General features: G+C 45.4%; 1 protein-coding gene and 1 long non-coding RNA gene across 3 annotated transcripts in view; one reads left to right on the top strand and one right to left on the bottom strand.

The window, feature by feature from the left end:
* The window catches only part of LOC138566563 (uncharacterized), a 58121-nt gene extending 44418 nt beyond the window's left edge, over positions 1-13703 (bottom strand). The window contains exon 1 of one of the 2 annotated variants that reach the window (XR_011301963.1): positions 13552-13703. This is a non-coding gene — a long non-coding RNA (uncharacterized lncRNA). The remainder of the gene's footprint in view (positions 1-13551) is intronic. The other variant, XR_011301964.1, reaches the window with a different exon arrangement.
* Positions 13704-13799: 96 nt separating this feature from the next.
* Positions 13800-18033, top strand: part of TMEM115 (transmembrane protein 115) — an 81042-nt gene continuing 76808 nt past the window's right edge. The window contains exon 1 of the mRNA XM_069644056.1: positions 13800-14881. Coding sequence (XP_069500157.1) covers positions 14028-14881 — 854 coding nt within the window. The 5' untranslated portion in view covers positions 13800-14027. The remainder of the gene's footprint in view (positions 14882-18033) is intronic.

Genomic DNA, 18033 nt, shown 5'->3' with positions numbered 1-18033 from the left:
ATATGCAGTATAAAATAAGCTTCTAGATAGCAGGAATCAACATTCGCTAGTACCAACCAGGGATTACGGTTGAGGTTAAAAAAAATAGACAAGAGAAAGAGAGCGGCCTTAGGCCCACAAAGGAAAAAAATAAAAATGCTTGAACTGTTTCTATGACTCAGATTGATTTTTTTGCAATCTGCAACAGTGGTCCCACCATGATTGCCCTTCTCGGGATAGTTAACTCCTCTCTTAGCGTAAACACTTTTCAAGACAAACTACAAACAGGTCTCATCTACTTGGAAAAAAAACACCCTTGACCTGAAGGTTCTGGCAAACTACTGTCCAATCAGTAGGCTTCCTTTTTTCGGAAAGATCATGGAGAAGGTTATTGCCAATCTATTCGCTAAAATTCACCAACTCTGCCTTTTTCGGGATTATCAATCCGGCTTCCGCAAACTCAGCAAGGAGACAGCCACTACTCAGGTGGTTAATGAGACCTTGCAAATCAATACATGGGATGCATGCCCATTAGTCCTCCTCAACCTCATTCTACCAAGACACACCAACGCCCTGCCTTTGTCACAGAACGGGTTTTGCAGGCACAGTGGTTAATCTCATACCTATCTAGGAGACACCAGGCTGCCCAAATAGATTCTCCAAAGTCAACATGCTGCCAAGTGGGTGTGCCCAGAAATCCACCCTTTCTCTGGTCTTATTCAGTCCATACATTGGACCCATCAAAACACACTCAACTGAATGACATCGGAATACACCAATTTGTGGGCAACACTCAACGATACCAAAGAGTTATCGGTTCCCAGGACATCGCCCACCCCCGAACAGCACTGCCATTCAGAATGAGAAAGCCTACTTGAAACATAACCCTATCAAGACCACATTTTTTATCCTAGGCTCTCACTCAAAGTTAGCTGGACGACATGCATTTGGACAGATGTACCCTGCAACTCACTAACTTAACACACATTTCTCAGATTCATTGTGGAAATGAAAGTCTCCTTTCAACATCACATAGCTAAAAATGTCCGAAGGCGCTGGCATCAAATCACCCTACTTTGTAAGATCAAAGCCTTCCCGCTGCCAAGCAGTAGTGTAAGCTCTGGTGATAAATTGATCACTTAGATGGTGGGGAAATACCCAACTAGCAGGGATCACAGTCATTTAGCTAGTCCCCTCCTTAATGAGACACCTACACAGTGGCTCCCCTCAAAACCATAGCATGCAAATTCGACCCCTCATCACCTCCACTATATACAATCTGACTGGACATCCTTACCAGCTAAAATCCTGTTAAGATTCCTGCATCACCTATAAGGCTACCTCAGCAGGCACACCACCTTGCCTGCCGGCTAAGTTATTAAAACACCTATGGCAGACTGCGATAGAGGCGCAATAGCATCATTGCCACACTCGAGACTGGATGGACCAGTAAGGAGAAAATTAGGAAACAGCCAATCTCTTGCTATGCTCTGTATCAGAGCAGCACTATGGACCATTCCCGCTCTCCTCCATTTCTGTAAATAACTGAAACCCTCCACATTTCATGCACACCTTGACATTACCAAGACTCCGGGACTACTCACCAGCCACAGGGTGACTATCTGTAGCTCATCGCAGTGCTACCGTGTTAATTGTTTCGTTGTCACACAATACTGCATTACTGTCTGCCCCTCAACACTCTCGCCTGTCAATGTAACCCTAATTCTGCTCTACAGCACTTCACTGCTTCCAAGCTAAGTCTGTGCTAGATCAATATAATAATATGAATTCAAATAACACAACAAATAATCATCCTTCTGGTTCTTGTCAAAGCCCTCAACCTGACCACTATTCAATGCTGCAACACCAGCCAAAGCCCTATCCAGATGCACCCACAAACAGGTAGATACATCTGCAAAGCCACACCTGGACCCCTTGTTTATAGCCTGATCCAGACACATCTATGCACAACTCCCGCCTAGCCCGCACTCAGCACAAACCTAGTCTGTATACCAGTGTTCCCTTCCCCATCTACACCTTTCTCTATAACACCATCCACACGTGTATCAAAATAAAATCACTATCCAACACACTTTTTTTCCAATATTTTTTATTATTTTGCATACAAAGAAAATAAGGAACAGTTCACTGTAAAGAACAACCATAACACAAAAACACGATACCAACAGGTTAGAACAAATCATGTGCCGGGAGAAGTACTGGCAAAAGAAAGGGAAAAAAGAAAGGATTGAACGCCCGGAACAGCACTAAATAGTCCAGTTTGCACGTGCATGCTCCCGTCTCCCTATCCGTCCACTTACCCCAAATCTTCTCCCATTTCCCGGGACAGCCTCTAGCATTATATATTGTTTTCCAGCGCCATACAGCAGTCCATTTCAGCTACCCATTTTGACAGTCGTGCGCAATATGGTGCCCCTCACTGCGCTACCACAGCTCCCATCATCAAACCTACGGTCATGGACCCAAACAGTTTCTCAAATCTGGTGAAGCCTATTTCACCGCACAGCCCCAAGAGCAACAGGCAGCAGTGACGAATCCATGTGCAGCCAGTCATTTACAACCACCAGTTGCCCGGCCCAGAAATATCCTCACAAGTTAGGTAGGCTGATGCCCCCCTCCCACACCGAGCGCACCAGTGTTGCTAGAGCTACAGGGCTGAACACCCCCGCAAAGAAGGGTCCGGAGAGCAGCATCCGCTCTGTCAAATTCAACCTGAGGAATCTGCAATGGGGCATTCTGAAGGACATACATGTAACTCGGGAGGGTTAACATCTTGAATAGGGCCACTTTCCTCAAGTAGAGTCAACGGGAGGAATCTCCAGTGAGTCACATCCTGCAAGAACCTATCTGTGATAGGATGCAAATGATACTGGGGAAGATTGGGGTGGGCACCAGTTTTAGATCAGGTGTGTCATTCAATCAATACCTATTAAACACAATGATTATTAAATGCAATGTACAATCCAATCTTAGTAAAGAACAGAAAATAGAACTAGAACTAGAACAAGATAAAAAAAATAGATCTGGGCCTCCCTCTGGAACAGCCTCCCTGCTGCCCTCCATTTTGAGCCTGATCTCCTTAAGTTCCAGAAACTCCTTAAAACATTCCTCTTCTCTTGCTTCTCTCTCCCTTGCTAACCTCTATCTCTCTCTGCACTATCCCTCTCTCCCTCCTTTTCCACACAGCATGCTAACTAGCCACTGGGCATACCTCAGAGTATCATAGGTCCCTGGCACCCTCGCCAGTCCTCCTGCACTTGGCCATTGCTACTGCACTTGGTCAATGACCCATGAGAACGACATCTCTCAGCAGTTAACAGTTTCTGACTAACTGTTATTGCACGTGTCCCTCTGCCCCTGGACTTGTCCTACCTCCACTGTCCTGCACCTGCTTTGCACTTGCACGATCTCAATGTACCATTACTGAAGTTCAATCATTTTCTTCCAAGTCTCCCCTCCTGCATGGTTGCGCCTCTATGCACTTGGAAAAACTGCAGAATCGTCGTCAGACCCATTTGCCATTATCTACAATGTTAATATTTAAGCACTTACTCTACCTGGGCAGACTTGTTATCGTTCAGAAACTCGAGGGATCTGAATTAGTTTTTCTCCCCCTGCTGCCCCTTCACCCTCCTTCAGCACTTTAAAACATGTGTCTTGTGTACAGGCGCTACACAAATAAACATTAACATACCATAGCAACTTGAAACACAATTAATCCTTGAACAAACTCAGTACGTGAAAGTCCCATGTGCTCATATGGAGCTGGGCTGGACACTGTTAAGATAGGTTTTTCTGAAAGTGCTACCAACTTCATCAAAACCATTCAACTGAGGCAGAACAAGACTCCACTCTTAGTATGAGGCTGTACCACCAGAGTACCTGGTAGCGTAGACAGAGCAGCCAGGCTTGTCTTAGGAGGGATAGGGCTGTAGAATCAGTACAAATGAAATTGTAATACAAATGGTCCAAAGAAACACTGAAACACTTTGTATGTAAAAATAAAGGATGTATTTAAATACAGGTAGGCCCGGCGAAATCTAGAGTAAAGTAAGTATTAATACATTATATGAAATCACAATATAACACAAGACTATACCTGAAGGTACACAGACCAAAGTATAAACCTTATTTGGAATACCCAACAGTAGTTCTAGGGAAGTGAAACTCTTCATACACATTCAGTCTAGGTCACACCTATTCTTGTGGAGTAAAAACCAATGGTTACTTTCACAATTACATTCAGTAATGCAAGGGCAGTAGACCCTACCAGTCATACAGTGACTCTCAGTACAAATCACATAATCAGTCAACTGGACAATATACTTTTTGGGAATAGTGGAGCACTTATTCCAGGTGCAGTAAAAACCTATAACTTCTTTTGTGATAACGCACAGTTATACTATGTGAGTAAAACCTTAGGATGCAATATTCAATTACAGGTGCTTTTGAGATCAGTGAACCACAGATAGAGATAAGCAGTAACTCTTGCAACTTATTTTTGGGAAGGCACACAGATAACTCAAGATAAGTAAAACCTATATATGTTTTTATATCTCACAAGCATTCCAGGTTAGATCTTTCCCAGCTATAAGGATAACTGATATACGAGTTATCCGGGACAGTTAGAACCACAGACTCTAGGTTAGATAGCACAGAGAAAATTAAACCCAATGTTACACTTTTCTGAATGACTCAAAGTTATTCTATGTAGACAACAACCTAATACACACTTATTCTGGACACGCTAACAGCAGGTCAGGGGAAGCAAGACCCTGTTGGGGGAAACTCCTACAATTATCCTCAAAGGACTAATCTGGTGATACCAACAGTTGGAGGACACTCATACAATTACCATGCAGGAATAATCTGATAAAACCAACACTGTACCTTTGGGAAGAGGCACAACCTAATTATAGGAGAGTATTATCTTCACATCTGCTTTCTATTAGAACGCAAAACAGTTTCTAAGGACGGAAAGATGTTAACCATACTTTAAAGAATAGTGCCTCACACATCCAAGATAAGTAAGAACTTTTCTAACGGTTCACTCTTAGAGTTACAGTTACCAACCAACTCTTTACAAGTAAGCACCTTTTACACACTTTCTTTTCTTGGTAAAAGGACCAATCCCTTAAAAGTATTTCCCTTATTCTTGGAGCATGAGTGTTCTCAGTGGCAGAAGGGTGGGTCACTAGGATCTAGTGACCAACAGGCAGTGTCAGGATAGGTTCTTAAGTAGCAAAGGTCAGAGTTCCTTAAGGAGACTCAGCAAACAGGTGAGTATGTTACTTCCGAGTTAGAAGAGGGTCCAGGGGCTTCACAGAAGGCACTAGCAGGATTCTAGCAGTGGGACTGGATGCACTGGATGAGAGGCCTCCCCATCACAAAAAACACCCCACAGCTTCACAGAAATCCTAACAGTCTTAAGGTAAGCACATACCCAAGCCAACACAGTACCTCAGCATTGAAGAAGATTTTGCAGCAGGAGGACTTCAGGGTCTGCAGCCAAATTCCAGGTCAGTGGATTCCTTGTCGTGGTGACTGAAAACAAGACCTCAGAAAGAACTTTGCATTAGGGATCTATGAAGAAGACTCTAGGCAAGGTTTTCCTTGCCTTGCGGTTGAACGCGGGACTGTGGATTTGGCGCCTTTTCAAGGAGCACACAAGAAGACAGAAAATCACAGTTGAATTCTCGTTCTTACAAAAGGTCCAGCACTCTGTTGAGGGGACTTTTCAGACTCGAATTGTGTCTCTGGAGATCCACCAGGATGCCCACGAAGTTTCTGCGAGATTCGGAAGACCATGCACCGCGCAGTGGCTTGAGGTCCCAGGGTATTGCAGCAGCGCAAGGGCGCAGCAACGCATGGGATGGCTCAAAATGCAGGTCTTCCTGAGTCTAGTCGGTCTCACCAGGCTCTGTGCACGGTATTACCCAAATTGTTCATTTACAATTGTTCGAATGAACAATTGACCGAATTTAAAGGGTCACAACTGACCTTTTCACAATTGACCGGGTATATATATATATATGGGTGTTGGGGGCTTTGGCGTTGGGTGGTGGGTTGTGGGGAGTTTCCCCCCACATGGTACAATTGACCTTCACAATTCGGTCAATTGTGAAAAGGTCAATTGTCATTCGAACAGTTGTAAAACGAACAATTCGTATACAACCCTGTGCACACTTTAGTAGAAAAAGAAATGCTGAAGTATTTAGGATGATTCAAGTTTATCCACAATATTTAATATTATAATTCAAAGAAAATGTATATAAAATAAACATTGTTTTTTTCTCAAAACATATTCATGAAGAAAATTTGCACTACATGTGATGCAAATATTAATGCGATACAATGGTTTGCAATCTACCATTTCTGTCAAAGAAAATAGCATATTCCAAATCATACAAATCTGTTGAAGACATTATTTCATAGTTCAATATAGAGAAAATTAAAATCAGAAAAAACTGAAACATAGTCCCTTTGTGATATATGAATGGTCTATCGTATTTCTATCCATGACGCGTTTCGGGCAGATTTGCCCTTCTTCAGGTGGAAACTAATCAGTATTCCTATAAGTTAAATGAAAAGTGAGAGTCAATTTCTTGAGACTCTATATACTCTATTCAGTAACTATTGTCCCCTTCCAGGACTAAAACCTACTAACCTGGGATGAATCTGGAGATAATGTAAAATAAAATCCTCTGTGAGTTTAGTCATAAACGTTGGACTGGAATTGGGACCAGTCGCTACCAAATAGCTTCTGAATTCAATGTTCCCCAATGGGATGAATTTAGACTGGGATCTTAGTTGTTTCCTTTAAAAACAAGACAGGATCAAAGACTTCATGACCGCCAACAGGATGTATTTAGACCAGGACTAGAGCTGTCACCTTCACAAGCAAATCTCGTAACCTCATGTCCCTGAAAGGGCAGTTCTGACAAAAGCAACAAATGACCCTTATCACCAAATTGGCGGGTTATTCCTGTTCTACTTGAAGATTATCTCCAATGCGCAAACAATAATAACGTAATCCAGGACATCTATTTTCAAAATTACGTGTTAAAACAAAAGGATATGTTTTCTCTAACCACGTGCCTCTATGGACACATTTTAGACCCTTCAAATAACATGTCTCAAAACGCGCTTGAATCAGTCTATTACAATGTTTCATTGACATGCCTCGAAACCATTACAAGATGGCGCCAATATCATAGTCCTCGAAAGTCCTTCTTCTATTATATTAGAGCCTTCTGCCGGAGCGTGATCATGCTGGTAGTCATGCCAACCAGGCCCAACAGAGACGAAGCTGAATTCACAAGAAGCAGACGCTCGCAGGGAACGCATTTCAAGAAAGAAGTGTCTCTCAATTCCAGTTTCTATTCGAAGCAGTCCGCATAGCAAAACAGCATTTAGATGATAGATAAAAAGTCCAAGAAGATACTTTTGTGATTTCAGCAACCACACGGAGGAAATGAGGTACTGCATGACACGTGCATTTATTTTGGCGAACAAACAGGCTCATCCGTGATCAAAGCAAAGCCCCAGCATTAAATGCAGTAAATTAAGAGACATCCATCACGCGGATGATGTGGTATGATCTTTTCATATCGCATTACACATACCCAAACTCAGGCCTTTATATAAGACCACAAACTGAACAGAGGTTGTTTTCCACAGATTGGTGTAACCACATGAACACCTAAAACTGCACAGAATGCCAGACCCGTACATTTGTGCAGCTTCAAGATATTGGATTCATGACTACCAGCATGAACACAGCCTGCGGTACAGGTGCACCAAATTAATACAAGGTATCACTGCCACCAGCCATTGAAGGTAAGCTTGTCCCAGCAACAGAATTGTTGCAGTTTTAGTGTGAAAGGGCATACATTGTATCTCCCCAGCACTGTGCTGGCTTCACAGAATAAAATGTAAAAGGGATCCAAAGATCCTTTCTACCCTTGGGAACTGTAGTTCTCTCAAGGTTAGCAAAATAAAGTTAAAAGGGGAGCCCCTAGGGCAACCGATCAACAACAGGCACTTATTGCCAATATGTTGTTAAAGAAGATAACTGACACTTTGGACAGTCCCATAAAAAGAGTAAAAGATTCTGTGAGTGTGGAAAAGGGTTCCCACTCGCGGGGAGATATTAAGGAAAAATAGTCCACCAGTAAAGAAAAATGTTCTGGGGTTGACCCAGGTCAGGAAGATTTACCAATTCTGTGAAAATCTTACCTAACAGACACTCACCCTGCGTTCAGTTGGCACTCACCTTGCATTCAGTTGGTAATGTGTGCAAGCGCACATCTGCTTGACCGAAACATAGGTCATTTTGAATTGTCCTGTAACAGAATCAGTAAGCAGGGGTCCCATTTGCTAAACTATAGCAGAAAGTCCACATATGATATGTGTTAAAAATGCTCAAAAGTCAGTAGACGATGGGTGTAGATGTCATAAGTAGCACATTTAGTTTGTGTCTTCATTGATGCCATCCGGGGTGAGGGCATCAAGGTGGTCTATCCAGTAGGTTTCCCTCTGATTGAGACGAATTGTGTGACACAAAGAGAAAGAATCAGGGAAGATTGGAGTGGACACCACTAGACCAGATGAATGCTTATTATACAAATGATTCAAATAATCGGAGCATACCTTAGGGCCTTGGCACAAGGTTGCATAAATCACAGAAAAAAGAGAACTAGAAGAAATTTGAGTCCAAGGTATGCTCACATAGAAAGCTGCTACTGATATTTGTATTCACTTATTGGATGTACTTCAGATATCAGAACATGAGGTTTGTAAAGTTCTCCAGTTATTTAATTGCACGCCTAATTCACGCCTCATTTATTTCAGACATGCCATAAGACTTCCAAGCCAGGTAACTATTGTGCGTTAATTGGAGAAGTTCTCTCTAAAAAATGTATTAACATTTCTTTATTTTGTGTGGATTTCCACAGATCATGCAGCCATGCACTAATGGTTTGTTTAATTTTGTTTTATCTTTTGATTTGAACCCAATTTGGCATGTAAACATTTATTTTCTCGATGTATTCACTCATTGTTATCATTTATGAGCGTATTATTTAGTGTCCTAGCCCTGAAGACGGACTTGGTCATCCACGACCCGCAGCCGCCCAGACTTGTCGCCTCCCTCACATATCTATGCCCTTCCACCTTTTCCAACCCGGTCAGCATTTTGCCGGCACGACCCAGACTCATAAATATGGCTTATTTTCAGCCAAAGCGCTTGCTTAGCAGTGCCTAGTGCAGTGTTCGAGAGTATCTCCTGTGCTCTGCGAAGCTCATCCTGCCTATCCAGGGTCCCCTGCTCCAAGTATGCCTCCTCTGCCACTCTCTCCTGCGCCTCTGCCTTCTCGCCTCCTGTCTATGGACAGTGCAATGAGCTACAACTAGGGAAATCACCTCTCCCCGAAGGACCGCCTTGTAACCTTCCCATAACACCTCCGAGCTATGTACCATACCTGTATTAATGTCAAAATATTCAATTGTCTTAGGCCACCCTTCCAGGAACTCAGGAAACCCCAAATAGTAGCTCTTTATACGCCATGGAGACCATTCCTTTTTCTTACCTTATCAAGCTCCACAACCAAAGGGGAGTGGTCAGAGATGCCCCTAACCAGGAAAGTAGCCGACCTAAGCCTATGCATGTCTTCCATCTGAATAAAAAGATAATCCAACCTGGACAGAGCCATGCACTCCCGAAAAGGAGAAACCACTATCCGACGCGTGTACCGCTCTCCAGGCGTCTACCAACCCCAGTGCGCTGAAAAGTGTATTGAACTTCGTTGGAGTACCAACCGCTCTACCCTGTGCATGCATACGATCCAGTGCAGGATCCATGACTTCATCCAACCCCATGAGCCAACTGCCCGCCGGACTGCGGCATAGGGCTGCTTGGATTTCGTTCAGTAGTTCCAATGCCAGTGGTGGAGAGGCATACACGTGCACCACTCCCCAAACCTCTTCCCAGAGTTCGCCAGTCACCAGGACATATCACCCCCTACGTTCTTGCTTCATCTCCAGGAGCTGGAAGGGAACCTGTCTGTGTTATAGTATCAGGGCACCCCTCGCCTCCCTACAGAAGCCAGCATGTATCACTGTGCGGCAATTTGTGTACTTGAAGAAGCCACATTCTGATACAGCCAAATGAGTGCCGGTGAAGAAACGGCATCTGGAGAGTGCCGATTGAGAGTTGTAATACCAGTCGTCTTCTAATACTGGACCCCAGCCCGTTCACATTCCATGTTAAAAAGGAAATTGTTTTAGGTCTAACCTGCCCAGCCATATTTGTGAGCGCTACAAAATATTGTTGCCGAGGGGGCCCATCACATACCCTACCCTGACCTGGAGAAACAGCGAACAAACCTCCCAGCTTCCAATTTCCCCTAGTGTTCCAATCATCAAATAAACCCACCCCATCCCACCCTCCCCTCCAAACAACCATCAGTGCAAACAAGAACACCCCCCATCCTATACGCCCCCAACCAGAAGCACTTGTCGCCCAAACCCATGAGAACCGGAACATAGAACAACCCTTGAAAACATATTTGGAGTCACCTACAAGACACAGTCGAGCCTCCCCATAACCCCCGCCAGAGGCCGCCATCTATAGGATTCCGGCACGCAAGAGTGATCATCATATTAACAGTTTAACTTCTTTCATCACTCTACTACAAAGTGTCCAGCTGCTCCTCAACCCCCCCCGTATAGTCAGCCCACTTCCTCATGCCCCATCCCACCACTGGTCGACTCGATGAAGGTCAATCCCTGTGTATCAAACAAAAACGGGGACGATTCTCTATTGCATCCCCGGTTAGGCCGATCTCTTAGTGATCCAGAGCACAGGTCAGACAGGATATGTATCTCTAACCAGTCCTAGGCTTCCTTAAGGTTATGGAACAAGTGTACCGTGCCTTTATGGTAGACCTTGAGCAGTGCCGGGAAGAAAGTACATATTTAACGCTGAGCGACATCAACTTTGTTTTAACAGAGTCAAAGGACGATCTAGCCCGCTGTACGTCCTTCGTGTAATCTGGGAATTATCTGATCCGAATCCCATTATATTCCCAACGTGATCAGACCCTTGCTCTCGCTATATGTAGGAGAGTGTCTCAATCTCTGTAATATGCGCAATCACATTGCACATAGGTGCTCCAGGTACCGGGGGGCCCTTTGGGCCTCCATGTGCCCGCTCAATTGAAAAGAAATTAGAGAGTTTTTGGGGTGCCATGAGGTCCGCCAGCCAACATTACAGAAATAGCTCCATACAGGGCCCTTCCTCCTTCTCCGACAGGCCGAGTATTTGCAAATTACTTCATCAGGACCTACCGTCACTGTCCTCTGCGTGGTTTTCTAGGATGGTGAGTTTCTGGGACACTGCAGCCAACTGCCTTTCCATCTTCATGAGCGCGTCTTCATTATCAGATATTTGTTGCTCTGCTTTGCCCTGCAGTGAGGCAAGTTGTGATGGTCCTGTCGGATAAAGAACCCTCCGAGGCCAACCCATCAATCGTTGCCTCCACTGATGACCTGGAGTCTCCCAAGGCACTCATAATGTTTGTGAGCGATATTCTCTGCTCTTCTCCGGCGGTCCCAGCACATGCAACCGCTGTCTCCTATGGTGTGACAGAGGGTGGAGAGGCGCTCAACGTATAACAGTCCATCCTGTTCAGTATGGTCCCCTTCCGGGCTTGTCCTTTGCCACCCCAGACTGACTTTTTGCTCTAGTAGTCCTGGGCTGGGTGCCCCTCTGTGCACAGGACAAATAGGTAAGTTTGCCACTGCAAATGGCCAAATACACCCTCTTCTCAAGACAAAAAGCTCTTGTATAATGGAGCACAAGTAGTCCGCTATTCTTCACTACCCAAATGTGTCCTTCTGTGCAGGATAAATGCTCAAGTATGCCCATGTTCATCAACTCTCGACTGTGATGCCGTCTCAAGTTCCTGCCTTCCGACTTGTGCAATGACAAGGTGCTAAACTGAAGGGCACTGCAATGCTCAAGTATGACCCACTGCACGCAACACATATCTCGCTCTGCTGCACACAAGGCAATCCACAAACCACCTCCCTTGGGCAGGCCAAATCACCCCTCTGCTATGGTGACCAGATGTCCCGATTTTGCCGGGACTGACACAGAATTGGGACCACTTTCCCCCCCATCCCGAGAGTTTTTTTTAAAATTAAAGAACATGTGCTGGTTTTAGGGAAAGGGAATGTGACCACTAACAGTTCCATCACAAAATGATTGAATATTTATAGTGGGCAACACTTATAAATCAAACAAGCACCAAAATACTTTACAAATTTTCCTGTATCACATTAACCAGATCTCCGACACTGCAGGGTGGCCTCAAACCTCCAAGGGTTCGATGTGTTCAAATCGCAGCAAAAATGGCCATGAACACAAAATATCACGGCAAGAAGGCCGTGGTATGGCCACTGCAATCCATGTAAAGGATGCGGGGGACACCCCTGGAACTCCCAGACTCATTATACCATTTAAGGGGAGCAGGGTATATCCCACATCCCCCGCTCCACTTAAATGGTGTAATGAGGTACACCTTTAACAGGTCAAACCACAGCATTTTTCCCGCAATTTTTTGTTCAGGCGACATTTTTGCCATGATTTTATCACTGCATACCCACCCAAACCTTTCAAGTATTCATTGTACGCATTATTCAATTGTGCCACAAAGCCTGGTTACAAAACAAATACATAAAAAGGCCTGTAATCTTAATTGCATACATGCCAACCCTCTCGACATAGGTGGGAGACATCTGTTTTTTTTTTAACAAATCGTTTTTTTTACTTTTGCCCTCCTAAAATAATTCCTACCCAAATGCAAACTAAAAGGGACAATTAATGTTTCCGATTTCCGATTTCCATGAGAAAATCTCCCTCCCAGGTGCTGCAAAATGTTGGCATGAATGTAATTGGAGGAATCACAGGAAAAGCTCCTGTATAAAGGACATACATTATAAATCCCCACATTTCAGATGGATGGCAGTCCAGTCTTAGAAATACTGCACAATGTTTTTTTTTGTTTATGGTCTGCCTTGGTAGTACTTTTATGTTTGTGGCTTTCCCCGTTTTTTGTAATCTTGAAAATCTGGTCAGCCTACCCTCAGCCACTGCGCGAGAAAAAAAAATCCCAAAAATAACTAGCCAACTTTCTGTAAACTGTTATGCTGCAAATTCATATCCAAATGTGTCCTTCTGCACAAGGTAAATTCAAGTATGTCCGACTGCACAAAACACAACTCCCCCCTCCGTTGCACATAACAAATCGTCAAAATACCACTTTCCAGCAGGTAGGACAAAAAAAAAGCCTCTGCAAGAAAACAAAAAATAATTAACCGTATTACTACTGTAAACGGGTATACTGGAAATTCGCCTGGCAACGGTGGAATATTATGCCCGTGCTCGGTCCCATTGCACATAAAGAATCGCCGAAATACACACTCCTCCAGGAAGGCCAAATCCCGCTCAACTAAAATATTTAACCAAGCATGCGCTTTAGGACTTACTGTAAAACAAATTGGTTTGGTAACGAGGAATGACGCGGTGAAGCAGCTGTAAGATCTGGGCTACTACGCTTCCTTACGCGCAGCCCTGCCCCTCTCGGCCACGAGGCTGCGCCAGCCTTCCCGCTCGTGTCACGCCTTGCACAACAAGTTGATAGAGTGCGTAAACTAGGGCACGTGACTCTCCAGACACGCCCGAACGTGCAACCCACGTGACGAAGCGGGGACGAAGCGTCGCTGAGGTCCGTTTCTCGGAGGGGAACTAGACACTACCTTTTTGGTTGACACTAGTTCCCCGAATGGGAACTAGACAGCACCTTTTTGGTACCCGAAATACCAAGAGAAGTTGGAACTTCAACTGCATTTTTCTCAGGGCGTGGCATTTCGTTCTATGAATGACCCAACTGTAGCTGAGAAGTCAATTTGTGGTGAATGCTATTCGTTTACGTTTGTTTGTCCTTTGCTCGTTTTGTAAAATAATGAAACGCTATCTTCCAGTCGCCCAACAGCACTTCCTGGCTGTGCTGGCCAGCACCAGCGTGGTGGTGAAATCCATTTGCGCCACTATTGTCCTCTTGTACTTGCTCAGCTTTGGGGCAGACACTATATCGGCACTAGGAGTGACTCCTGGTTTACTTTTCCCACCCAACTTTTGGATCTGGACGCTTGTCACGCATGGCGTTGTGGAGAAGCACATCTGGGATGTCAGCATCAGCTTGGCCACAGTGGTGGTAGCCGGTCGACTGCTGGAGCCACTGTGGGGAGCTCTGGAACTGTTAATCTTCTTTGCAGTGGTCAACATTTCAGTCGGCATATTGGGGGCTTTTTCATACCTTCTCACCTACGTGGCCACGTTCAATTTGGCATATCTGTTTCACATCCACATCCATGGCGTTTTGGGCTTTCTGGCTGGCGTCATGGTTGCCCTCAAGCAGACCATGGGTGATAGCATTGTGGTTAAGGTCCCACAAGTTCGCATGAAAGTGGTGCCCATGCTGCTCTTGCTGATCTTGGCCATCCTCCGTCTCATCGTCCTGATAGAGAGCCAACTGCTTGCATCATATGGCTTCGGTGTCCTCTCCAGCTGGGTGTATCTGCGTTTCTACCAAAGGCACAGCCGGGGTCGTGGTGACATGTCCGATCACTTTGCTTTTGCCACATTCTTCCCAGAAATCCTACAGCCTGTAGTGGGACTGGTCGCCAACCTGGTGCACAGTGTCCTGGTGAAAGTGCGCATCTGTCGGAAAACAGTAAAACGGTATGATGTGGGTGCCCCTTCGTCTATCACGATCAGTCTCCCCGGGACTGACCCTCAGGATGCGGAGCGGAGAAGGTACTGTAATTTGTTATCCATATTAGCAGTTAAGGATATGAAACCTGTTGCTGCTTTTACGCATACACAGGGATTGCTGTTCTTTTGTATATCAATGTCCTGTAGTGGGGTCTGAAAAAAGGCTCTTTATGTAATCTGGTGCTGTATGCAGTGGGGTAATGATAATCAAAAAATTGTATGATTTGCATATTGTGGACTTAAAATTATCACTGGCTGACTAAGCTAAAATGGCGGAATAGTTTTGTTTGTTTGTTTTATTCATTTGTAATACGCGCCAGACCCAAGGGTATCAGGGTGCAGGAGCAACAAGGTTATTCTGAGCTTGGTTACAGTGCTGTACAGTAATTTACAGGTGGGTACATGGGTCAGTGCAGGTACAAGTACAAAACAATAGAAAGCAATTTACAAAATGTACATAAGGAGGGCAAGCATGGGTGATGTTAGCAGTCATTTTCCTTTATCCACTGAATGTAGTTGCGCCTGAAGTGAGGGTAGGTTTGAGGTGTCCTTAGGGTGAGTGACAGGGAATTCTGTAATGACGGGCAAGAGCCAGGTAAGTTGGAAACAACTTTATTCTCTTCAACCTGAACAGCCGTGTCCTCGGCCGCTCTCACTACGTCTCTCCTCTCCTTCCAACTGCCAACGACTCCGCACGAGCGTAGAATTCTCCTGAGAATTCCACGCTCGTGAAGAGCACAACCGGAAAAGCCATTACAACAATTCTCACTCACTCACTCACTCACTCACTCACACACAAGAAAGCGCAAACATCCCCCAAACACCACGTGAAGGAACTGGAGAGAAAACAAAAGAAACACAAAAAAATATTGCTTAGTAGGAAGGAGAAAAGGATTTTCCTAAAGAATGACATAAATAAAATCCTCAATCATCGGCAAACTCTAGGACAAAGTCCTTATACTTAGCTGGCACTTTCTTCACTCTCCTTGGGCAGATATTTGTGTCATTGCTAGTCTCCCCAGAAGAATTATGCATAGTAGAACTCACTTCCCTTGGAACCAGCACAGAATCCTGCGGACTACTTTGGAAAACTTCATCAACTCCCCCACCCAGAGGCGCAACACCCTCACATTCCGGGGAAGAGACCCTCATACTCTCACCGACTCCTGCACCCATAGGTGCTGGCACTACCACCATACCATTGGCCCCGTGGACCCCGGAACGGACGCAATACAATCAGTCGCATCATCACCAGACCTAACCGTTCCCTTGCCACCTGCAACCGTACCATCACCACTACTGTCATTTGCGGAACCACACGATTCATCACAAGGAGCAGCTGTCCAATTTCCATCAAAACTCCTATCCTGCCCCCCCGCGTAGAGAGTATCTTCTTCCAGCCAGATGCCACCAGGACTTTCCACTGGAACCACACGTCTCAAACTCCATCTGGTTCCGTCCTGTAACTTTACATAGCCACGACCAACCTTGGTCACCATACATGGCTGCATGAACTTGCTCAAACCCTTGGCCACGAACCTGGGATTCTTCACCACTACATGGTCACTTTCATGCACAAGTGCCTCCTCCGTTTAAGTTGACTTTGCCAAAACACATCCTGCTTGGCGTGAACTCTATCGAGAACTTCTTGCATGTTCACACGAGTTTGAACACCACCCCCCAAGGCAGCGACCCTCAGCTTGGACCCAGGCTTCCTTCCCCTCATTAGCTCAAACGGAGACACACCCGTAAGGAACGAAGGGGTAAGCCTATATGCCTTGAGTGCTTCTGACACCACACTACTCCACGGCAAGCCATTAGCGATCGCCAACTGAACCGCTCCTTTCACAAACCGATTCATGCGCTCCACTAACCCATTGGCCTCTGGGTTGTACAAAGCCACCTTGTGTTGACGAATCCCTAACTTAGAGAAAAATTCTTGCATGGCACTTGATACAAACTGAGGACCAATGTCGGTGACAACGTCTGCAGGTACACCCTCCTTGTCAAACACTGATGCCAAAAACTCAATTACCTTTTCCGTAGTTGCGGAAGACAAAGATGTGGCCTCCACCCACCTGGAGGTGTAGTCAATTAATACCACAAAAAATCTCAACCCACCTCCCAAGGCGTCTATGGGCCCCATGATATCCACCGCCACCTTGGACCACACATCTTGGGGCACCTCCACGGGGTGAATTGGCTGCGCTAGGGTCGACTTACTTTTATCACTGACGGAACAGGCTGCGCAGTCCTTAACAACCCTTTCAACTTCTTCATCCATCTTGGGCCACCAATACCCTTCTCGGAGTCTCCTTTTCGTCATAGATCTCCCGATGTGACCCTCATGCGCTAACTCCACAAGCCTACCCTTTAGAGACTCTGGTGGAACTAACCTAGAACCTCTAGCGATGCCCCATGGACCTTCCGACAACTCTGACCACACTTGACCAAATGACTTACTCAAATCTTCCTTGCCCGCACCAGTCGCAAGAGCTGACTTAATACTGTTCAAAACGGGATCCCGACCACACTCAATATCCCACTCCTGTTCACTGATTGCAGGAAACACTTTGGCCACCACTTGCATCCTCCCCTGCTACATTCTGTACCGGATCCCCAGCATATGAATCTTGGCGTGGAAAACGAGAGAGACAGTCTGCCACTGCATTTTTATCACCAGGCACATACTCGACCTTACAATTGTACTCCCCCCCCATGTCAGCCATCCAACGCATCACTCTGGAGGATGCTTGGGCCAATCCTTTAGTTGTTAAAACGTGCACTAACGGTTTGTGATCGGTGCGCAAAGTGTATTCCACACCCCATAAAAACGTCCTAAAGTGCTTCGATGCCCAGACCGCAGCCAGGGCCTCCCTCTCTATCACGGCGTATCTGCGCTCTGTCTCACTGAGTACCCTGGAAGCAAAGGCAACAGGGCGGAAGGCCCCCTCAAGCCACTGCTCAAGTACAGCACCCACACCGTATTCACTCGCATCTACGGTCAAAACCGTCCTCCTAGAGGGACAAAAGGAAACCAAAGAAGGAGCTTGATCGACTAGAGCCTTCAAATATTCAAACTCGCGCTGGCACAACTCGGACCAGTCAAAACGAACATCCTTTTTGAGTAACGCTCTCATGGCCACAGTCTTGTCAGAGTATGTGGGAATGAACCTGCTGTAATATTCGGCCAA

The sequence above is a fragment of the Ambystoma mexicanum genome, chromosome 2p (assembly GCF_040938575.1).
Source record: "Ambystoma mexicanum isolate Mex_15411 chromosome 2p, UKY_AmexF1_1, whole genome shotgun sequence".
Lineage (NCBI taxonomy): Eukaryota > Metazoa > Chordata > Amphibia > Caudata > Ambystomatidae > Ambystoma > Ambystoma mexicanum.
This window is presented reverse-complemented; position numbering and strand designations above follow the sequence as displayed.